We start from the raw sequence: 26,188 nt of genomic DNA, 5'->3' as shown, positions 1-26,188 counted from the left end.
CCAGAGGATTTCGTACCTTGTCAGGCCTACAAGCACATTCACTGGTATGAATCAAAAGTCTTTATGCATAAAACAAACATTTGCCAATATCAGGTAAACTCTGCATAGAAAATTAAACAATCATTGCAGTGGGTGAAGATTCCAAAGGTGTGAAATATGTGGCGTAGGACTTGAAGAGGGCAGAGTGTAAAGTATATGTTCCTCCATCCCTGAGGGTTACGAAACATCTGATGGTTGATTAAGCAGCGTGAAGTTCATTGCAATTGAGAACCGTATTCTTGACAAAAAATAGAATAATCCTGTTTACCTGTGTTTACCACACCGCGGATAAAACCGCAAGTAATTTGTAACACAGCACAGCAAAGAACCAGGCTATTTATAAATCCATTGTCCAACAGTTCCAGCTAAACCCTACCCTGGGCTACTACAAAGGGATGCAAGTTGAAGTCAAAATAAACAGCACTGAAGCAGTGATCTTAAGTGTCCAATACGGAAAAGTAACTATTTGGGTGAAATCTTGAAAGTGACAGCTATCTTACATGGTCAACCTGGATATAGGGTTTTAAGTAAATTTTTGCTCAGAATACATGCCAGAATCTTTGTATTTCAAGTCCATCTTTGTAATTCAAGTCCATTTTTTTCTGCCAAATGTACAGAAAACACATGAAAATAGAATTCAAGAATGTACTATGATAAAATACACATCATCAGACTGATGAAACAAAATTTGATCTCAATTGTCAACGTAGAAATACTAACAGTAGTATGTACCATGCAAGAATAGACAAAACCTGCCGGATGCACGTGTCCACTATTACAGACCAAGTATTCAACTGCAAGCTTATTTCCACATGTCTTGAGCCATTATACTTTAATTTGGAAAGATCTTCATTTGCAGTGTGTTCAATTTTAATTGTGGTATTAATCTTCTGCAGTCATATATGTGCAGCATACACTTTTATTAGGCTAGGACAAAAATGTGAATGCATGGTAAAAGATAATAACCTGCAGACATTCCCATCTCAAAAACCATTATGCCGCTCACAGTTTTAACTACCAAGAAAAAATACATTTGTTATTCAAGTTTCTTGATAATGACGCTGTAAAAGTAATCTTCATTTCTCGTTTCTACATATGCCATGCATTCATTTGTGGTGAAGCTACACTACATGTCATTTTGGTAATCTCCATCTGTAATTCCATTATCCAAATTATTCCTTCCATAATTTAATCAGCGTAAATCACCTTCCAAGGCATTGTAATCGCTGCCAGGGGGATGGGAACGATATTTGTCGGATGCGCGGGAATGATATTGGATCAATTAATCACGTTCTGGTTGACCAAGAAAAATGGACTGTCTCACTGCTCTCCTGGAATGCCTCAAGGGCTAACTTGTACAAATCCAATATTGAAATTAATGCAGCAAATAAATGACACCACATTGGTAACTAATATTAATCTGCTAGGTTTGGCTTGTACAATGATGCGTCATTTAGCATGCAAGTTCTTTAACATCATGAGAACAAAGTAATCACATAGGGAAAATAAATTTTATGACATATTATGACAAAATTTATTGACCAAAACATTAAGTCAGTGACACATCACTGATTTAGAACTACACACATGCATTCTGTTTAACTTTTTTGTAACAAAAAGCACCTCTGAGGTGTAGTAGACCAAATCTAGAATATGGCAGTGATCGACATGTACTTGCCTTTCTGTGTCTTTCATGCTACATAGATAGAATCATACCCTATAGGAAAATGTAAAATAATGATACATCGTAGGGTGAACTCGGTGTTCAACTGCCTGGCTGATCGAAGATTTACAAATGCAGAAGAATTTGAGGCATAACTGTATCTGCCATGAAATGCTTTCTAAGTAAAAATTTCTGCGTCTCAATGATAAAATTTGCCTCGATCTTACGCAGGTAGCTAACACTTGCCTGGACTAATCATGTACTGGTACATAGATTCTCAATTAACCCATGCAATGGGTTTTATCAGTTTCAAAGTGAACATTTAGTCACATGACTGGCACAATATTTGCACATGAACATTGACACGCCAATACTTATATTTTCATCGTCCTGTGACTTTCCAAAAGCAAAGTCACTGAATTTTCACATCATCATTATTATTCTGTCTGTTCCTTTGTATTTGTTTTACTTACAAGTAGCTTTCTGCCTTCGGAGAACTCAACTCCAAACTGACTACAAGTTGCCAAGAAACACGAAACAAAATACTGATGTCATTTTTTTTATGTACTAATGGCACAGCATAATAAATGGCCTCATGCAGAACCCCGACAAAAGAACAGGTGGCAAGTCAATTCATTTTCTCCAAAGTGGTGTAACAATAATTTTACATCGATGGTACTGTATTGTGATCGAATAGTAGTCAGGGAATTGAAGCAAAAATAAACAAAATTAGCTCAATCAATCAATCAATATTGCTTTCAAGAAGAAAAGTACATTTAAGTGACAACAGAATACAGACTCCATTATGCCTTGAGGCTGTAATCATGCACAAATCTGAAAAAAGCCAATCTCAGCATGATGAAACTGAGGACATACAACAAGAGTATGTAGTGTATTTTTTAAGGTAAAAAGTCAGAAGAATGGTTAGAACCACTGGCAACATAGGTTTCATTGATAATTACTCATATTAACTTGGAACTTGCAAATGTACACATGTTTTTCCAGAGAGAATTTGTATAGCTGCCAATACATTGCTGGTATTAAAAGTCTTTTTTGCAAACTAATCATTTTACATGAAAGCGTGGTTAGAGGATTTCCCTAACATCATGTACATCTTCCAAATTGCTGTCAAATATTATGATAGACTTTTGGATTTTTATCTAATTTTCCTGTGTGGATTAATTTTCAGATAAAACAGGCTCTGATAAATTAAGTAATATTCTTTTTTATGTACAGAATGGCTTGAAGATTTCTGTAACATCGTGTATGTCTTCCAAATTGCTATCAAATATTCTTATGACAGACTTTTGGATTTTTTATTTTCTCATATCTAATTTTCCTGTGTGGCTTTATATTCAGGTGAATCTGGCTCTAATTGCATTGTAACATACCACATAGGAAGTGAACAACACGTGAATTACAGCTTCAGATTTCTGTGTTTGAAAATCATACAGCAAGAACTTTAGAGAAAAATTGCGCTTCTCCTGAGAGGACCAAGAATTCTGTGCATTTGAATATCAAGATGTTTTCAACCTCACTTAGAGTTATCTCAGACTTCAAAAACAGTCCACTGGAATAAACCAAGTGAAAAATTGCAAGAAGTATTTGACAAATGCACCTGATGCACCTGATTTAACAATGAAAGAAAAAAAGTCTTTGGAACTGGGAAAGATACTACTAGTATTCAGATTATCAAATTTTTCAAAACTATTTCTGATCTGCCACTTGTGGAGGCTTGTTTAAAGCCGTTTGAGTAAGTAAAGATTTCATGGGCTCAGTTTTGTCATAGAAAATAGGAAATTTCATTTTCCCCATGGAATTAACAAGGGAATGGCAGCCATTTTGACTTTCAAATATCGGTAAATGCTTGGTATTTTGTTTCTCTTGTACCAAAAATTGCTTGCTAACCACTTCTTTTTATTCTTGAATAGTTGAAAGTATCTTTTGAGAAAGCTGGAGCAAAATTTAAGTCTTTCAGTTTTGCGGCACATACTACCTTTAATGACTGCCAATGAAGGCTATCAAAGGTCTGGTGATTCATCATTTGAGGACCTCTCTGAGACCTGGGTAATGTTTAAGTTTGTTGTCCGCCTCTTTATTCTTGTCAGAGTTGTATATGTTTTGTTTTTTTGTAAAGGGAAAGGCTGGCTACTGCCAATTAATTATTGCTTGAAAGCCCTCATCCAGCTATTTTTGTAACGCCGGAACAGATTATGTTATGTACAAGCATGTCCTGACAATTGAGAAAACATCTGTAAGAATTTAACACAAGAATTATCTCTCAGAGTCAGAACAATACAGTACGTGCAAGTTTACAGAAGTAGTTTTTGAGAACTGTGAGTTGTACTTAACAATTATTGTTATGTTGTTTTCTTTGATGGAACAGTTAGGTATCAGGTTACCATTGTGTGAAACTGATGGCAGGCAAGCAAACACAGAGAACTGGAGCGGAAATAAAACTTTTGGGTCACATTGCACATTGATGTTTTTTACAGTGTTAACTTCTTGTTGTACAGGCTGATGTCACTACATGTATTGATGGATAGTACTGCTATGAAAAGTTTGAACTCTACTGGACCTGAGTGCTTTACCATACACATGTCAGCCAGCTATCTGTTGTAATGTAACTTTCTGAAGAAGCAACGTCTCTCTCACACTAGCACAGAATTATTGCAGAAACTGAGACTTGGAAACAGGTTGCAGTATGCTCAGTACTGTAGTAGAACTGATTTTAACAACTCTGTAATACTAATCTGTGAGGAAACAGCCATAATCCTATCATCATGTCTAGTTACCCGTTCTATCTTCACTTTGGGTATTATCACACGTACACCGGCACCATACAGGTATATCAAAAAATACGGGCCACCTGTACCTCTTTAAAATGATTGCACATTAGGGTCAGTTGCTAGGAGTGCTCAGACACGATGATGTTGCTGCTGGTACCAGTACTTTGAAACCAACACCGGAAGAACACAGGTCATTCCATTTAATATGCAACCACCTGTTGGATTTGGCGCACCCAACATGAGTTAATATTCCAATTATTAAAGCAGGACGGTTTCAATTTACGCAACATATACCTGTAAGGAGTGGTTTAAATTTACTCAAGGACTGTGAGTATAGTGGGGAGATATTATATCCTTTCACAGAAGACGGTTCTTGCACACTTCTAAGAACCCTTTTAGAGACTCTAAGCATTCACCAAACTTGGGTACAATTGTTTTTATACATGGATAAGTTGGAAATCACATACTTGGGTGAAATGGGTCTTGAAAGGAGCTTTGGTGAATGCAGTAATCGATGATCGTGTCCAAATGATCTCATCACTAAATCAAATTTTGTCTTCAACAGCATTCTACACAACTTTCTGCATATGCTATAATTTTAACCTGATACCAACCTGCATTCACCAAACAAGCACTAGCCAGCCTGAGATGTATTGAATTTCCTGTTTTCTAATTAAAAAATGTTGTGCTGATGGTTCTACTCTGGAATAAAAAGGACGGGCAAGGTCCTACAGACTCAGTCTGCCCAAGAGACCATGTGATGCCGGTACAAACCAACCCACATGCACAACCAATGCACATGGAAATATAGCGTGAATTTGTATGTTTTGTTTGTTCTGTGGTCCCTTCAAATTCCGGGAATTTCAATCTTTCCAATTTCTAAAGCTCAGGTGTATTTCACTTGGCACTACTAACACTGAGTGGAAATCAGAATGTTTGATGGAGCTCTATGAAACTTGGAGTAAAGATTTCAACATTATACAGAGCACGTTTCACAGTATTTAAATCATACCAGTCGTTTCCTTTTGACTAATGATTATCATACATGCACAAAGTACTACAGCATCAACATATTAAAAATAGCTTGCTGTTACAGAAGACATGCTGAATTTTACGCTACATTGGATATTTAAATGGTGTCTGTCACTGATACCATAGACGGCTACGGAAGTCTCTTTCACAAAATGGGGTTGCACGTCAACTGTATCAAATGACTGTAACATTACCCTGTAAATGCCACAATATCTGATTGCTTTCTGAAATGATACACCAGTCGGTGCATACCACTGTCATCACTCTCAGAAATCTCATCTGAGATATAAAGTGCTGGTTCTATCAGTGTTTACAAATAAGCCGTGCCTTACCTGATCGATGTTTTCTTTCAAACAAGCATTGCAAGATAATAATCAACTAATGGGTGGTATATTTTACCTGTTGTTTTTCACTAATCAATATAAAGGACTACACGCATGGATTCACATTTGATTACCCATTCTGCCCTCACTGCTATGTGTCAGGTGATAGCATACATCCACAGTTTTAAATCAGAGAACAAGTTTTCTGAAAAAGTAGTCAAGAGTAAATAACTAGGACCAACAGAGGTTCTCTGGGTGTAAATAAACTGCACCCTACTTGCCTTTACATCTGCAAATGTACATAACAGTCATTTCCCTTGTGTGGAATAGACTAATTCTACTGTTGGCCAAACTAGTACAATTTTACATTTTTACAATTTAATTCATTGCTTTCCGATATACAGAAATACACGGGCCTTAGTTTTGCATCCAGAATATGAGGTACGTGAATAATTGCCATTTGCAACTTGTCATCATCTCTGGATCTGTACATTTACATAATTTTTTGCAATGCATTTTGCATAAATTAATATTAATTAGAGCATTACTATTCAAACAGATAGAGTATACTGAAAGACAAATTCACGGAAAATGGAAGCTAGTGCAAGGTACAGATGAAAATGATCAAATAATGTACACGTGTCAAAATACCTGGTGGTGTTGCTGTGCATTAAATTTGTTATCATGTGGTTTTTAAACAATTTTTGAAGTTATGCGAACTCAGATCTTAAACTCAAACAAATAATTTCACCCCTTATTGTGATTTATGGGTGATGCAACTGTTGACAGTGTTGTCACATCTGTGTTGGATGAATTGCTTTGGCATTACAAAGATATCTCTGTTGTGTAGTTGAGCTAACCCAAAATTTCCTTTCATCACAAGCATACTAGAACACAAAATTCAATCCATTAGTTTTCATAACTATGTATTTCTTTTACATTGAAAAGTAGGATGTTTCTCATAAAAGACAAAAATGTATTAGATCCTCAATGTTAGACAAAGCACAAACGCCAGGCCTGAATATGCTGCCAGAATACTAATGCGATTTAGGAAACTATGTTAAACTGAGTCAACAAATTGTTGGACACACAATGACAGGGAAAAAAGCGACATGTAAACAGGCTGTACAATGAAGAAGAATATGATGCAAGATGAAAGTCTACCAGGGTCATGATTTTCACTTAGAGTTGTTGACAAGACCAACAGAAACCAAAAGACATCTGTACTTTTTCTGTTCAGAATTCCCTTTTCATGTGTGCTGTTATTCTCAGCAAGGGGGTTCCGTCACATCAGTTCTTTGGCTGAAACACTCTTAAGTGAGTGTGCAAAGAGAACATTGTGACGTCTGAATAAGATAACTACAGTCTTTTTTGTTTCTGAGCAAATTTACACATCTTGAGAATTAGGACTACACTGTATTTTGAAAGGTCGGTTGTCTTGCAAGGTTCTGGACAGCTTTTGAGATCTGAGAGGGGTCGTGGCATACAGCGTGTGAAGGGCGAAGTATCTAAAAGTACCTGAGCAGTGAATCTCGACACACTCCGTTAAAACTGAATCACATCAAGGGCTCAACATTAACTTTTTCATGTGCAGTCAAAGTGGACAACCATTCTGAAATTTAGTAGTCCCACAAAAACATCTGGTAGTCTGCTTTTACTCCAGCAGGATATGAAGATCATAATGCAGTACAATTTTCATCCAGTCAGTCAGACAGTACAATGATAGTGCATGAAAGCATTTCAATTTTGAAATGTTGTACAAAACTATACCCCAAAATGTTTAATTTTCTTTGTACATAGGCTAATCAAACGGAGTAAAACTAATAAATAAGAGGGAAAAAACATACTATTCTCCATATCCTCTCCTTTTTTATCATCATGAATAACCAAAGAAGATCACACATAAATAAATGACAGCTGATGATCTATTCCTCTTAGTAATACTTGTTCAAACTTCACTGAGTTTAGATGAGATCACTGACTTGTCTGCAAGTCAGGCTGGAGCCAACACACCCCATTCAGCAATACACTTTCATTTCATTGCATGACATATGTGTATGAGTGGTAGTCTCAAGGGACAACTATTTTCAGAAATTGGTCCCAAGGCAAGGTTTGGTTGTCCTGGAACGACTGTTCATTTCAACTCCTGACATCATACTGAATAAAATATTGAATAAAATCGCGAAAATTTATGAGCATCAAGGAGTTCAACAAATTTCAATCTTCCATATACAGCTAACACATGCGGCTATCACTTTTGAAATCTCATGCAATCCCATTAAATTTATATTTCTTTTTAGAAACATTCACCTGTTCAAATATCAAATTTATGGGCTCTACTTGATATAGCAAGAAATTTGCTATGAATTCATATTACCGATTAAAAACGTGTAGTGTCATTTGAAACCAGTCTGCTTCTGCAAGTTTCTCTGATAGGTTCAAGATGGCCGAATAATTGCAGTGCACATGGTTAGCTTACATTACATACTGAATTACATGTGCTCATTTACTGGAGTCCAGTGACATGTTAGACAAGTCACTCTGGTACACAGGCTGCCAGGCACATACATGTACCATGCTAGAAATGTGGTCAGCCGATCAGAGTCAAACAAGCATGCATAAAACTATGCCATGTGAACTTATATTCGTTTTACAAATAGGTAGATGTTAGTGCTTGTTATCTGTTCATGCATTGCATCAGTAAAATTGCAAGATGCATGTCAAGTTGTTCCTGATTTCAATAGGGAAATTTTTACGTAGTAAGTTTCATAATATATACTACAACAAATGAACTTCTATTGTTTTAGTCAGTCTGACTTATCATGTGAGAAGATATTAACAGAGTAAGTAATACAAAATCGTAGAGGTATTTGACGGTCAGCTACAACCTATGCTTATCCATGCAACCAATTGGCCGTACATGTTACCCCTCACCTGGCACCCACATAGTCGTCATTTGACTATAGTGAATTTTAATGAACTTCATTAGAAATTCACTCAGGAACTAAACGCTGGATTCCTTGAGACTACAACAGCAGTACCCGGGACATTGGCTATTGTTTTGTATTGTCTTCTGTTACCGCCACTTCTGCAATTTGTACCCGGCCATCCTATTATACACCAAAGAGGGGCTTTGGTGAAGTCAAGCCTGCTATGAAGACAGGCTTTCAATACATATCCGTTGGGGCATGAAGGAGAAGATCTGAAAGGCAGGACATTTCCTATGTTGATCCCAAATCATTGCATAAGAGAGTCTAATTTAATGCCTTTTGTTTTAGCACTATGACTGGCGAAACTTGACAAGATGGTTTAGCTGGAGTAAAGTACATTGACACATTGTCCTACACACTTTACTGCGTCCATCTCGTATCTGCCATTTGCCACAAAATCAATACTTGGCATACAGCTGGCAAGCAATACCTGTTTATTACAATACCAATAAAGATAATTCTCCAAGTGGACGGGGACCACAATGTTATGAGAAATTCAGGATCAATAAATGTAGAACAGAACACACAATACAAACATCACACTGCTGTATTTTCAGTGAAGCCTTCTTTGTTTACCTAGTGCAAACAGTGAAGTCACATCGTATGATTTGGTTTAATTCATTATTCTTATTGAAGATCACATGTATGCAGTGATTTTTCTAAGTATGCAGTTTGCTAGAGATTTGTTTCAAACCATGAGTGAGATTTGCCCTTGTTACATGTGTCTTATTATGAAAGATCAACAGGTGGTTGATGAAAACTTATTGACCGTTTAAGATAATAAATTTGTTTTGATTTCTTCAACATGTATGTACCTCTTACTACATTCTAGAATAGGGAAGTGAAATAGCACAAAGCACATTATTAATTACATAAACATTAAAAAATGACTTCAATAGCAATTGGTCTTCTCAAGATCATTTCGATAAAAATGACAGATGTGCACTTGAAAGGGGATATCAAAAAGCAAATAGTTACCGGAATAATAAACATACAGCGAGAAATTATTCTGTAAGACAATACCGCAGTAAAGATTTCACTCAGTACACTGAATTATGTCACTAAATCACAAAATCCAACTTAGCAAAGGTCAGAGGTTAATCCTCCCAAATAGCCTTTTAAATTCCACCCTCTGTTCCTTTAAATGGTATGCCACAAGACCTGTTGAAAGAGAGCTCAGCAACAAGGGGTTAAAGGTGAATCAAAAGGTGCAGGATGGGGAAAAAGTCAGTTCCACCCTTATACCCTTTCAGAACCACATTTTGTTAGAGCTGGACCTGCACATTCTTAAGTTTGCAGCTGTACTAATTGAGATAATGTTTTTTCAGTAATCTTCATACATGTAAGTCAAAATATTACCTTTCATTTTTCACAGTTTTTTTTATCATACTGATACTGTATTCCATGCATGATTAAATTTTATGAATAAAATATTTATCATTTTGACCACTTGGTGACACTGAATAATGGCAAGTTACTGATATTCATCGTTCAGACACACACAAACTGTATGCTGAAGCAAAATGCATCAACTCTATGACGGGTGTTCCTAAATGCATCTTGCTTAGAAAATTCATCAAAATGGATGTGTGCTTTCAGTGATTTGATATAACAAATATTGGTAAAAGAGGAAGTGCTGACAGGTAACATGGTTTGTTGCAATAGTTTCTGACATTTATTCGAAAACAGAAAAAAAATGCTGAATTTATATGAAAGGTTGTGAGTTGAATTGACAATGTACACCATCACCCTGAAGAAATAAAGGGAAATTGTCTTTGGCGTCATAAAAATATTTTGTGAGACAGACACACACTGTGGTAATGGCGGCATGGCACTCTGAAGATGTTAAGAAGACTGGATAAAAGGATTAAACTATTCATTTTTTTCACAGGTTGAACCTTGGGTGTACAGTGTCTCGACACTGTACAGTTGTATGTAAATTTGCCAAAGTCCTGCCTACACAAGTCACAGTGCCTTTGTACATATACCTCCTCGAGGGCGGATTCTTCAAGAAGGAAATGTTCATCATGGCCAAATCAGAGTCATACCCGTGTCTGAAATGATCATCGGTTCAATCAGTGTCTTCCTGTTTTACAGATATCTGTTTTTTTAAAGAGTTAGAGTCAATTAAACTCAAACTGGCCGAGACATACTTTGACAGTAAGATTGCATACCTCCACGTATGCGAACTTTTCTGTTCTTTGGAACACACAATAGATATACAAACCACCGCGGCTTATTGTCAAGCCATTTTCATTCCTCCATTGGGGTACCCTTTCTCTGCTTGTTTATCCGGGCACTTTTTGCCCCTGTATGTCAAAGAAAACCCAACAGTTTGCCCCACATATAGCTGTCTGACGACAAAGGTATGGGCAAATATGTGCCCACACTGAAGGAAAACAAAGCAATTCCCGAACAGCTATCCAGGGCCAACGAGAAGCTTTTGATTGTATTGACCATTAAACCTACTTCAATGGAGAACAAGGGTAGCCTGGCCCTATGTGTGACCTTGGGGGTTTGAAGTATTCAGAGAGAGGTCTGTACGATATTACAAGAAAAGAATTCTGGTTTATATTTGATTGTGTCGCCTTGTTCGACTGGCCGGTGTCACTATGTTCTCACTATGAATGGCAACTGAATACAGAAACTACAATGTCAGTAGTGTGGGACTTTTCTGAGAGTATTTAAATAGATTAGTCTCATCCAGCTTTATCACACAGCAGAATTCACAAAGTATCATTCACAATAACGGTACAGTTTATGTATACTTCAACATTTTCACCCATGCAACTGTACATGCCTTATCTAAATTTTCACACTGTCACTGTGTCATTGAAACCACAATTCAAGATTAGCTCCAGGCCGAGCTGGTCCTTCCACCTCCTGGAGAAGTGCTAATCTCCAGGTTGGTCAGCGTCAATAAACTTGGAAAATTAGCAAATATTTAAGTTGATAGGTATCTATACGACAGGGTGATTCATGAGTCAATGTGACATGCATTAGCCTTGACTTCATAAAACCGCTGATATACCCTTTGTCGGATCTGATAAAAGCATGTAGCTATTATCTTAGTGTGCTGAAATGAACTTGAACACAGAGTTGTTTGGTTGAAAAATTTGTCCCACATGACCAAACTTTGATTTGATTTGATAGGCTAACTGGCTTATCTGTCCTCCAACGGACACTGAAAGAGAAATGAAATAATTGTCAATCAGCAAACACTTCCCTATTGAGACAGCTCAGCTTTGTAGAAACAGTGAGTATACTGAACATTTCAAATGCAGTTTAACCCTGTCAGTACCATGCTCTTGAACACTCTAATTGTTTTCAATTGGATAACTGGACTTATACACTGGATAATAGGCACTAAAGTGTTGCACATTTATTTTATTGGCAACTTTCATACTTTACCATATTACCATATTACTTTACAAAAACCATGAATTCTTCAAACAGATTGTAATATGACCATAACACAACTACTGGCAAATGAAGATAACCAACATCAGATATGAAGTATAAATGTTTGTGAATATTGTACCAAGGTCATTCAGAGACTATAAGTTTATACCGATATTTGAACAAAGTTATGATGCTCATTATTGATATTCCTATTTAAAAAGATTAGGATCTACCTTAGCAAGCTTAATATTTGCCCTTGATATTCCATCTGATTTACAAGGTAATAAATTTACGTGACAAAAAACTTCATAATCCAGACATTTTGTCTCAGCAGTTCTTCCCAAGAATTTTTAAAATCTGCCTTCACCTTAGTGTCATAGCCATATCTTAAACCAAAGATTAATTTTGCAATTTAACATTAACGGGTCAATGTGCATGATCTACGGCAACTTTGAAAAGGAACGGTCTGGATAATTAGAGTTTAATAGATTTTGTGTCACACAAGGCACATAAAATCTATGAATGACTTCACTGTAGTGTTCGTGATGGGGTCAATCTTGGCATGTAAGTTGACCCAGTGATCATGGCGACTCTGATTTTGACGGTTGACAGGATAATGTTGTGTTCCAAATTAATCATACCGAATACCCCGGTATAATCTGCTTTGTGAAGGAATTTGGAGATGAAAACACATTTGATTTATGCTATTCATTTGGAAAATGTCCAAAACTACATGTTACTCTCCAATGTGTCCAAGGAAGACTTTTTACCTTACAATTATGTAATTATGTGTGATTGATCACATATTTGCTGAACCAAAAAGTGGAACACGACCGGTAAATATTTCTGTGCAATTATTTTTTGTTTCTGTGCAGGAACTTTTCAGAGTGACACAGGATGGAAGTCACTGGTTGTAAAGGAAACCGTTTAGGAATAGAAATGCTTCAGAACATGTAGACGGGCAACAGAGAAGAGGTTCCAAGATGAGGGCACAAGGTGAACAGCTCAAGTAAAGCTGATTTTATTTGAAGAATACAAATCCATCGTGATTTGTATGTTGGTATGGAAGATTTCCTGACATTGGACTGTTTTCTGTTAGGACTCATAAGTTCTTTGGTCTGAAACAATAGGTTGACAACAATGCACGTTTGAATAATACTAGAAACATAATATGTATCCTATTAACTTCTTCAATGGAAGTTGAACTCTTTCACTACAAAATTTGTAGGTCACTACAAAACTTGTAGGTCTGTCCTCAGTGTTTTCAATGGCAGAGTTAGGCCCTACACATTGAGCAGCTGGGTGAAGAAATTCTGCACGTCAGTAGGTGCTGGTCTACACCCGACGGCACTGTGACTGTTACTATCTCCTTTCTGATACGGTGGCAACTTCATGGCCCAACTATTTCATAGAGAACCTTCTAGTGTATGTATGTGTGTGTTGAGAATGAAAATTTATGTCAGAAAGATTCATGGTAACTATGAAATCATACCTCATATCTTCTGTTGCATGGTTTACATTCAGAGTACATGTGTTGGCTGTTAGGGCAGACTAGAGTGGGTGTGGTTCAGAATACAAGGAAAAAAAACATACATGTAATCACAGATATCAATGGTCACACCTACTCTGAGGCACGTAACAAACTAACCTTTTGCCACTAGCTGCTTGATCAACTCCATATCACCTTGCTTCACTGCCTGTAACATAAGGGGCAGACTTTGCGAATCGTTGGCATCAAGCGGCAACGTGACCATCGTTGGTGCCGTTTTCGGGTTCTCCAAATGTAACCACTTCCATGTAAATCTGTCTTGTGTCTCTTGATATGGAGTCATTGGCCGGAGCCCGTGCGGCATTGACGCCCGCACGTTTTTAGCATTGTTCGCTCTGTTCTGGATCCGTAACCGTATTGTCCGGTAATATTTTTGCATCTGGAGCAGTACCAGATTCAAACTGTCCCTTAGCTCGGCACATTCCTGGTCTTCTGAGAGTTTCAAGAGGAAATCCTGAATGAAGGAAACCGCCTTCTGAAAATCTGCGGTGCAACAAAACAAGAAAGTTACATATTTGGATGGCATGAACAAAAGCAATTTAAAATGGGTAATGATTCGCAATAAAATACTTAATGAACTAAATGTAGCTCATTGAGCCACAGAAAGCTATCAAAATTCATTTCACGAATTTTCACCGGCTTCACACCTGGCTTCTCAATATCTTCTGCTGTACACTGCAGCTTGGCAAGATGTTTGACCAGCTGATCACACTGACAAACAGATTCAACTTTGCCATTCCCTACTGTTAAGTGGCCTATACTTTACATTATTTCTTAGAAGATATCAAAAAACTGTTGATAAATTCTCTGTTAGCAGCGGCTGATCTAAAATGAGGTAAGTGTTAATGTGTATGGATTAAATAATTCTGCCAAAATATCAATAGTATAGATCATGAAAATTATTTGACCCACAGTGCATAGTTAAATTAAATTACCCACAATTCTGTTTGATCTGTGCCAATGATAGTTACATTATAAATTTTTCAGTTCTTCATTTAAGCAATAATTTAAAGCATCTAAATAATTGTTTAGATATATCTCTAGTAAAAGTATATCTAGACATTTCAGTAAAAATTTCAAAATAGCCACTAAATAACCATAAAAGTAAAATTCTACAGGTACTACGAATGCCATACTTTTGGAAAGCCAGTTATGACAAACAGAAGGGGCCATTCGTATTGGGAAAAAAACAAATATCCTTGTGTTTCATAAAACACATGAAACAAGTCTTCCTACTTTTAATTACATTATTCCGTATGGCTGAGGACACAATTCGTGGAAAATTTACAAAAACGCTATCTCCTCTCTCAATCAAGCATAATTTTTCAAATCATATAAAATGAGAATTGAGAAGACTGGTGCCCTTAACAGTATGTTTTCAGAATTTTTAAAACTAGTCTATGAATTCATCTACGCAGGGGAGACATGCCAGACTTCACTGAGGAATCTCCAATGGTACAAATCACAATGAATTATGGGATATCCCCAGTACTGTGCAGAGGAACAATAGCAATATCCTGTTAATATTCAGATATCTGTCGCAGTACAGTCTGCCTTTTCAATTGACTAATGTGACTGGGAATATAGAAAGGTATTGAGCTGAAAAACAAATACATCAGAATCTATTGCTGATTATTGTAAGATTGAAGCCAAGCAAGCAAATGCAATTGGAAATTTGACTCCTAATAGTAAACTTGTGCAACGCCTTGGAGACGTCAGAGTAGCTGGGTCCATTCAGGACCCATGCTGCTTTATCATTGAAATATGTGGGCACTGGTCTTTCAAAATATGCCAAAGACTAGAGGCACACACATTTCACTTATGAAGACACAGTTACGTAGATTGATTATCACACTCCAGACAATCTTTGAACTGTTCAATGGAGAGAGGGCATGTTTCCATGGCGATAAATGAACAGATCACAAGTCTTAGAAAGAATGTGTCCTTTCAAACCACCATGACGTATGTGTGAGTGGACCCCTCGGGCCAGGGTGAAGAAGTCGGCCTTGCTCTACAGTTCACTTTTCATTTCTGGCATCCGCAGAGACAATGAAAGGGTGGGTCTGTTCCGTGTGTATATTGGGATGGGCAGATATAAGCAATTGGAAGTGAAGAGTTGAAGTTAAAGAGTCGGAGATGAATGAATAACTGTAGAAGGCCTCAACCTTCAAACTACCACATGTTGACAAAGTTAGCCCATTAAATAGAGAAATGAGGTGAAAAGCTTGTCCACCTCTTTTAACAATAATTGCATTACTTCTTGTAAATTGTAGCAGAGAATAACAATAACGCAAAAATGATCCATAAGTTACAATGCACGTCTGATCACCTGATGTATAAACTGTTCTTATCAGGTACTTAATACAGCTACTCATTTCAAGATATGCAGCCTTGTCAAGTTTACCGTCTTGGAGATTTTAATCAGCTTTGAAATTAATACCTGATCTTGGCAGTCAGTCAAGGAATGTCTGCAGAGCCCCTACAGCAAAATCCAGGTACAATCAACACTTCTGTGTTTGAACTCTTCGTGTTTTTAATCGGCCCCTTGGTCAGATAATACACATACCTGTACTTTCCCAGTGATGAAGGCATACACAGAAGAAAATTGCAATAATGACAATATAGGAACAGAACAAGTTTTCCCTCATTTCATGCATTTTTTCTGATGACACAAAATTCAATGTAACGTCTCTGAACAATCATGATTAATTGTGAAACACCTGAGAAACATTATCCTGTTGATAACTTGGCATCTTTGTTCCTAAGAGCCCCGCACATCTCAACAATATGACACCAACACCATATTACCAGTATATTATTTTCTGACCAGTTTACAACGATTACTGACTTTAATAGATATTTATTTTCTTCTCAATTTCTTTGACTTTAGAGAAGATGTCCTGGTGGTATTACTTACTTTCCATGTTTCTTCTCTGTCAATTTTCAACATAAATTATCGATTCAAGTGAAACCCTATTCTCATATTCTGTGTTCATTGACTCTACGTTGTCAGATGTGACAGATATCCTGGCAGAAGCAAAGCAGGCCAGTCAAATTCCCTCTATTAGAAATTATGCCATGCTTTGGTAAGCCAACCCAGCACTGTCAATAGGGTCTTGAACATATTTATAGGATGTCAAGGTAAAAGCTTACATTGTAGAGGAATTAGCTCTCCATGCACCGGCTAAATCCCTTCATCGTGTGTTCAGGCTATCATGATGCCAATCGCTTCACTGACCTACAAATAACCAACATGCTTGACTGACTGCACAGTCTCTGTTTGTGTATCAACTGAGTAACTGAAATTGACAAAATGGAAATTGAGACCAATTAAAGTGGTAACTATAGCAGGCAGAGAATCTCTCAGTTGACAAATCTTTGTTCATGCATAACATATCAGGACACAATTCCAGCAAAGAGAATCAGGGAAGGGCTATTGCACTGGAGATCTTATGATGATTCTAATTTGAAAATGTAATAAGCAGCGAGATCACAGTAGCCAATGTCGAAGGATCTGGTCTATTTCATTCACATTTCCTCACTAGAAGAAACAACTTTGGACTCCAAAGAAACAGTAGGACTATAGGGCCGTTCACACTTTACGTCACTGTTCTCTCATTAATATGCAAAAATAAATATTTGTCCGCATTTTTAGATTACGCTTTTGAAAATTACGCATGCAAGAACGACGAAAATACATCTCAGTGGGCGACTGCTAGTGTAACAGTGAATACTAAAAAACATATTCACGACTCAGAGTACAAGCTGCAAAAACAGCCACGCATGCAACATTGATAAAATTTGTCCGCATTTCAAGCTGCGTGTCCGATGTCGCGCGCGTACAGCTATATTTAGTAACAAACCTGTAACCGTGAAAAGCGCTATAGTGGTGAATTTGAGTCAACCCTGGTTCATGATTATTATGAGTATATATTAGACCGGCATATTGGGTCTGTGTATCTGTATGGGCATTGCTGCTTGGCAACTAATGATTATATTTTCCAATATACTTGGGTTACTTTGAAGTCGGTAGGCTGAGTGATTGTAACTGTTTAGGTTTAGGGGTTTGCATCTCGGGGTTTGTTTGTTTCGTTTGGTTCAAAATTTGGGTCACATGGATTTTGTCAAATTTTGTGTACAAAATGTAAATGACTGAAGAGAGTGATATACACTAGTAGTGCATCTAATTGCTGGTTATTACAAATTCATGACCATATTTAGATGTTCACTGCCATTGAATACTGTAGCTGTGCCTGTCTTTATCAGTCATGAACATGACAATGGGTTGATTACAGGATGATGGAAAGGTGGTGTTGCACGGAACACAGCATATTTTGCTTAAAATCACTTTTTTTTTATAGATTCATTCGATTTTCATGAATTTGTTTATGAAAGATGAAAATATTGGTTTGGTTCACCTTTTAGCATGACAAGCATTAGTAAGTTTAGTGAGAAAAAAGTGTAATGTTATGCAAATATATGTAAATCACCAAATTTTCTAGCTTCTTTTTTCCCTTGTGTTCAACATTTCAAAACACATTTAACTCCACTCTAGCCAGGTCAAATTTTTGTGAAATTTTCACATTATGTTCGTCGGAAACTACATAACAAAACAATTTTGTTGGGCAATAAAGTAATATATTTTGAATAAGAGTCATTTCAATTTTGCTCTTCACAAATCACCTTTATTGAATGTCAGTCTTCCAAAATGAGAACAGATAATGCAAAACCAAATTGTAGTTTTTTCTAGTTTCAAAAGAGAAAAGTAGTGCAAAGTTTTTGGCTTAAATTAATTTTTATCATTAATGCTAAGGTTGAGGTTTTCTACTTCAAATGTGTCCCCTCTTCATTCTTCCAGTAGGCTACTGCTACCATGCTAAACTGAAGATTTTCTGCTTTTAGAAAATATATAGTGTGAAAGGGTTTTCATCTCATCTTTGATGAGAAAATATTTTTCTGACAAAAATGTGTTGGTTATGTGCAACACTACCTAATAAATGCTGAATAAGTTTCTGACTGTAAAACAATGCCTCACAAAACAGAAATACAGCTTTCAGTATTGCTTGACAAAAAGAACAAACACGACAAATTTGCTGTTTTTATGAAACCAGTAAATTTGTATGGCTAACTTTGTAATACTGATTGCCAGTTTCCTCCAAGTGTAAATAATGGTATAGAAATGAATGTACAGTGGTGTTTTCAAGAAATTCCTTCACTTTGGATTAATGAAACAGAAAGAGCATGGTCACTGATTAACCAAACACAATATGAAGGAAAATCTCCCGGCTGAAATGCTTGTAGCTTTTTATGTAATTCTCACTAGCCTTTTAGTATTGAATGTTTATGACTTGCACCATAGAACCCTGAGGAAGAGTCAATGCTTATACATTCTATTGCTTTGCTTTACAATATACAACCGTGACTTTCTCTGAACACACTGTTCTTCAACACACCAGAATAAAACCATGTGTTCAACTGATGAATTCCATCACTGAAAACTCATTTCTTTCCAAAGGAATCACTCTCTAATCCCTGGCAAAAACCTGGACAAATGTAACGATGTTTACGCTTGATGCATGAACTCTGACCCTAAGTATAAGTTATATTAACGAGTTCAAACAGTTCTAGCAGGTAAAGGAAATCTTGAACCATGACAATGACCTGATAGGTGTTTGTATGTCTAAGCTGTGGTCTATATGGTCAGTGAAAAATTCAACAAAAACAAATAAACACTCAAAGGCTCAGAAAACAATGCCCTTTGAATTTAGAACAATAGCTTTGAGGACCAATTACGGCAGATTTTAATCAGTGTTTCCACAGATGGGTGTAAATGAGATAATGTTGACCGACAAAATCAGTGAGAAATGAGTTCCTGTACCATAGGGAGCTCACATGTCCATCCAACCAGAGTCACTCTACCCATGCATGGAGGTAGTAGGAGCTACTACCTCCATGACCCATGGAAGGATTGAGATCCAACCATTCATTTTTAGAAATTAGTAACTTGGTGATGTACAATTATTATTGTTCTATGACAGGAAAATTATATAAATGACTGAAGTTATGTAGGTCATTTCCCCCCACACTCATCATGACCTGGGTTCAGTTGGTCTGGAACATTCTCAAGGTCACTGCCCTTGATGGCCTCACAACCTTGAATTCAATTAGTCATGTTTGGAATGTTCTGGAAAGTTGATTAGTTGTGTAAGGGAGATAATTTTGGAACAGTGGTTAGCATGTCAATAAAAGTTCTAGATTGTTCTTATATGCCTTTATAAAAGGGACGTGCTCAGCTTCCAGTCAGACTTTTGGGATCGTGTCTCTTGTGTGTTACTAAACTCCAGCAGTAGTCATTCTCAAGACCTTTCAAGACCTTCACTGCCAACGCTGGATTTATACTGTGGACTTTGTGCAGTTTCAAGCCTGCAAGCCAAAGGACTGTTCATTCATCCGACTGACTGTTACAACTCTGAGACTGGAGCTCTGCCGTCCCAGCTGAGATAAGTAGTCTGTACACTTTTAAAGCTTGTACTCTATCCCTGACTTAGCAATTAGTTTTATTTTCGTAATAAATTTCGTTTTAAACGTTAACTGCTGAGTTCACCCTTTTGTTCGTTTTCTCTGCACGTAACATGAAGACCACGCAGACAACAGGTATTTAAGTTTCCTAGCCCTCTACGAGATAAGACTAGTTTGTATAACAATGGAGGTCTTTCTTTTACCTCCATGGTATAACTCAAATATCTACAATTTTCACCACAGTGCAAAGAGCTCAAATTTGAGGTGAAACCAAACAGAGCAAACACTGGATTAACCATGCCGGAATTTTTTGGAATATTTTAAGAATATTTCTTCCCTAGTCTGATATGAATCTGAGAGGTTGCCAGGAAACTTCTCCAGAGTTTGTGTTTGGTTGATGTGCAAATATAGTGCAACCATCAAAAAGGTCATTCTTCAGGTGAAAGTGAAATCTGGTAGGACAACTACAATGTTTTCATTCTGTCATTTGAACTTTTCCTGGCATAAAATAATGCAACAACAAATAAACAAACAAAATTATTGCAATCTATGCAACTTTTAAATACTAATAGCACTGTGATAAATCATCTAGTATTGTCAAATCTATTTAATTTTGAATTGATGATAATCAGACCCAAAGACACATCGCGACAATACAAATTTGATTTCATACATCTAGAGTGCATAGCCATATCTTGTATGTCAATATGGTTTAATTTTTGAACAGCTGAGGCTTGTTTGGAGATATGTAGAATCATGGAGAAATTTAATTCATATTAGCTAGCCACTTGCTGCGGTGGTTTTTGAAGCAGCTGACACCAAAAATTATGGCTTTGTGAGATTGTCACTGCTTTCGCCGAGAAAGCTTACATCCATCTCTGGTGATAATTTTTATTATCATTCGTTCATAACCAATTATGACAAACTGATTAGGCCAATATCTGTTCATTAAGCTCTTTGAATAAATTAAACTAAATAAAAATATGTGTTTCTGGTAACTGGACCTATCCTATTTAAACCCTCCAAACATGTTTTCAAAAATCATTTATAATTTTATTTTGCTGCTTTTTGATGGGTTATCCCCAAATAAAAATGAAAAACCCAGCCGACTTATCCTATTTCCTGAGGCACCGTGCCTGAGGGCATATTAACGGAAACACACAAAGCCTATCAATCACAAAATACAGACACTACGATGTATAGCACCATATATAGTCGCTATGACAGGGCTTCATTGACGATTCTCCAATTGTTGTGTCACATTTCAAACTATAATTTGACAGATTTCATGGCTTACATACTATGTAATATAATACTGTGAAGTTTAAGCCAACACAGATTCTCATTTCCTGATGATGCTTTTTGTTAAAGACACTAGGCAAGTATATCTCTATATTTATTAATAAAAAATTATTCACAGTTCAAGATATAATTACTTATCTCAATAATAATTTAATAACTTAATTGTTCATCAGTTAATACCATTCATCATTTGTTGAGGCTTTTACCATTCAGCTGTCACTTCTGTTGGTTCAAGAATACAAAACACATCACAAAGCCTCTGTCAGATAGATTTATCAGAATTTTTTTGATTACACAGAAAAATATTTGTCACTGATTTCAATCACTATAACTTTGTTCAGTTTTCAATGTGATGTTTGTTTCACTGCAAACCATCTTTCAACATCTGCTACCCACACACACTCCCAAACGCTCCTCCGCAACCCCCCATATATTTCAAGTACTTGGAATGACCCTATTCATCACTCAATAACTGGGTCACACAAACTGAAAATCTAGTGGTTGAAGCTTGAATGGGAGGATCAGGAACTGCTAGGACTGCTGCTCCAACAACGATGATATAGAGTAAACATGGATTGAAATCAATGATACTGGACATTAAGGTATGTGACCTGTTCTCTTCAGATACCTGCTGGGTCACTCATAAATTAATACCAGTCAGGGGAATCTGACAAGGTCATAGCCACTGTTAAAATATGACACTCAGCCTTCTATATTGGCATTGTTTCCACTTCTCATCACAAACTAACACCAGAAGCCAAGATTGCCGACACGATAAAAACAAAGAACTTGATGTATAAAAATACAAGGTACGCATAGTTTTAGAGCTCCAACTGCCAATAGAATATAAAATTTTACAACTGCTACTACTGAGCAATGACCCCCTATGAAGTGGCTGTCCATATTAATGCGATAAGGTCAACCAAAGGTCCAGTTTTTCTTCTCAAGCCGTCGATAATTTAAACATTAAGGCAGGTTGACAGTAACAATCAAATTGATGTTTCTGTGCTTGGCTACTGTATTACCTGTGGTTGTCATCACACCCATTTTATCATTGGCTGATAAAGATGGACCATCATTACTGCAACAAAAATGGCAAAGTATACTTTTATGCTCCAATATGAAAACAGGAAAAGACTTCAAATACTTTCCATGATCAAAGTGCAGTTTTGCAGTGAAGCTTGCACAATGAAACAATTCCATCTTCCATGCATCTGGAATGCAGCAGCATACTGCCTTATAATAATACTGGGATTTCAGAAGCAAGTATTGTACATCTTCTGCCACAAGAAGAATGATGATGCCAGACTTCAGGTTTGATTTCTTTTTTAAATAAAAGTCCTGTTAGGCTTGGGTATTATAGTGATAAGAGTCTCATCCATTACATGCTGCCACACCTCTCTTATGAATTGAACATTTTGTACCAACCATACTGTCCTACTACCCTTGACCATGTAATTAGGTGATCAAACTTTGGTAAAAGCGTGTGTGAACTATACATGTAATAAAACCACTTCTCCTTTTCATAACGAGAATGACTGACACTTTGCTAGAAATGCAGTTCTGTCTCCCTGACACACATATGACAGAGTGCCAGTTTGATGTTTGGGAGTTGTGGCCAATACCACTGTGTCCCATTCATTCTGACATACCACTCACTTCGAGAGACCAAAAAATCATGGTTTCAAACCCTGCAATTTGGTGTCAGTGTTATTTATGGTCGTCACTAAGGCACCACGTTAATCGCATTGAGTTTTCCGGTTGTAATCAACTTGGAAAGTCAACATTTTGATGGTGAGCACATCATACACATCACCTCAAGCTTTATGATGGAAATTCATGCCATAGGATTTTGTATACGTGTGCACATTTCCAATGTTGAGTATATCTTGGTTTAGGTACATGTATTTTGACTGAAACATAATTGCTTAAATAGAACGACAGCCTGGGGATACGGTATCGGAATATATTATTAGTTATTTATAATAACGGAATACACAGTGTAAGTAAAGAAGTCAAGCTGTGAAAAACTTCCGGCATAACTTAAGCTCAATACTTTAGACTTCAGTTAATAATGAGAAATTTACTCGTGATATAGGATTTGATGGCTGCCTCACTGCATAATTTGGCGAAATGCCATTTCTAAACACGATGAATGATATTAGTACTTGATACGGCCAATGTCCCACGATATGCTCATTTTATGGAAATCTATCTGGACACTATAGTAACAATGTAGCGTCCTTGCATATGTTTCGCAGTGGCAACAACAAACATGGCGGCCGCGCAGGCGGTTCGCAGGTAAACTCGCGTTACGGTAGTAAGGTAAGTAGCCCTTACCTTTGCGTTTGATCGCCATTCTTTGACAGATGGATGTACATGAAACGTGCGATCTCACTTTTGGCGTCTGTCATTACATGGTTACGAGGCGGCTACATAATCCATAGAGTGCGAGAAGTTCCAGTGATGTCACGTCAGTCACAGAACGCAGTTGGTGGCAAGCGGCTGCTGCTAGCGCTCAGCTCAACGGGTCATCGTAAACGTATTCGGATATGAATAAACATTAGTGGTTGCGACCACAATGCATTGCGATACGGGAGGGAGTTTAACCGTGTGCGGTGTGGGGATACCGAGGAAAAAAATTTGGAATGCCAAGATTTATCAGAGAATGTTGCAATTTCGAAGGGACAAGATCAAATAAAGATGTCTTACAAGGTTTTTTAAATATTTCAGTTTTGTATTAATGTACCGTTCAGAAAAGTCACCATAGTAGATATACCATTCACTTTTCAACTTTTCACATTAGATTCATCATGAATTTTGATGAATGAAAGTGTTCTACAATTAATGATTCTAATACAACACAGGGTTGAATACCACAATATTTAGTATGGTTATCAAGAATGGCAAAAACAAATGAGAAAATGTGTTTAGAGATGTGTATTGGATTAAATGTGTAAGTGAGTTTGGACATTATATTGTAAATAATAACCAGTCAACAAACTAATTAATCAATAAAAGAATAAAGGAAGCAGATGGGAAAAGGATAATAGATATCACGCTTCCATAAAATCAGTCATCTCTGTGTTTTTTTTCCTCCCCGCAATATTGTTGCTGTAAATTCAAATGGTTAATTTTAGTACACGAAATCCCCCTTGCATCTCTCACATTCAAATGTATCAACATGTAATATAGATATACCCATGTAGAAGTAAAGGGAAGCAAGGATGAACAAACATAAAAATAAACAAAAACAAAAACCCAAAAGTGAACCCAAAAACCAAATAAACAAAACAAAAAACAAGTAAACAAAAACAGACAAATAACAACCAACCAAACAAACAAAACAAACACCAGATAATAATCAAATTGCAAATAAATACAAATAATAAACAACACTAAACAAAAATAAACAAATAAATAAATCATGATTTTTTTTAATTTAACAGAAAACAAGAAATTGAATAAAAATTGAAATAATTGACAGAACAACACATGCAATATACATGTATTCAAAATGCGAAGTCAGAATCACTACCAATGGGAATATAGTGAGTAGTTATACTGACGTCACATTTAATATATGTTGCATGTATTGTTTAATTATTTCTATTCTTTTTTCTATTCTCTTATATTTATTTGTTTTATTAGATTATTTATTCAGTTGTTTGTTTGTTTGTGTATATGGGCTTTTGTTGGTTTATCTGTTATTAATTTGTTTGTATTCGTTTCATTCATTGTTTGTTTGTTTGTTTGTTTGTTTTTGTTATTTTTTGTTTGTTTATCATTGGCTATTTATATGGTGTCAATCCTTTCTTTTCTCTTTAAACTTTATGAAGTTACTCAACTTGTTTTGAGATAAAGCTGATTAACAATCATACAAATAATTATACATGTGTGTACAAGTGCTAATGTCAAAATGATTTGTGTGTAGGTATCGTTTTAGGCAGTTCTGAAAACAGACAAAGCAGTGGGAATTGAGGCATTTTTTTGAAACTTGTCAGAAAAGAACATTTCATAATAATTGCAATGATTGGGTGAAATTTTAGGACAATGTGGATCACTTTATATGGGATCAATTATTGGATATGGTGAGGAGATAAAAGATGCAAAAATGATCTAACAAGCAACTTGAGTAAATCTTATGTAAACATTCGCATGACCAGAAAATGAGTAAACTAGAGTGCTGGAGAACACAATATTTTACATGCTCTTACAACTGTGGAAATCTTGAAACACAAAAAATATACTTCCATAGCAAAAATTGTCATCATAATGAAATTAAATATCCAAATGTAAATGTCATTTGTAGTATGATTTTGTTTTGAACATCATCAAAGTTTGCTGATTTGCTTATTTTTTTAGAATTATTCAATTTTAAAACGTATTACATGTACAAGCTTTGTCAATATTGTGCACATACATAGTTAGTAGCAGGACTGAGAAATTATTCTTAATGCACACTTAACAACTCATTAGTGAGGCTACTTCAGCAATGCAGGAAGCTGATGCGCCACATATAAATAGCTATCTTTTAAAATGTACCCCTGCAATGAATGAATTTAAAATCTCATATGTGT

The 26,188-nt window shown here is 36.4% G+C and overlaps 1 protein-coding gene across 3 annotated transcripts in view; it reads right to left on the bottom strand.

Moving 5' to 3' along the window:
* Nucleotides 1–24,162, bottom strand: part of LOC139145185 (uncharacterized) — a 61,655-nt gene extending 37,493 nt beyond the window's left edge. For all 3 annotated transcript variants that reach the window (XM_070716176.1, XM_070716177.1, XM_070716178.1), the window contains exons 1-2: nucleotides 23,949–24,162; nucleotides 13,887–14,270 (exon numbers count right to left, since the gene is read on the bottom strand). In XM_070716176.1, the coding sequence (XP_070572277.1) occupies nucleotides 13,887–14,270; nucleotides 23,949–23,967 (403 nt within the window). In that variant the 5' untranslated portion in view covers nucleotides 23,968–24,162. The remainder of the gene's footprint in view (nucleotides 1–13,886; nucleotides 14,271–23,948) is intronic.
* Between the last annotated feature and the right edge of the window lie 2,026 nt (nucleotides 24,163–26,188).

The sequence above is a fragment of the Ptychodera flava genome, chromosome 12 (assembly GCF_041260155.1).
Source record: "Ptychodera flava strain L36383 chromosome 12, AS_Pfla_20210202, whole genome shotgun sequence".
Taxonomy (NCBI): Eukaryota; Metazoa; Hemichordata; class Enteropneusta; family Ptychoderidae; genus Ptychodera; species Ptychodera flava.
Note: the sequence above shows the minus strand (reverse complement) of the source record. Positions and strands in the feature narration are given on the sequence as shown.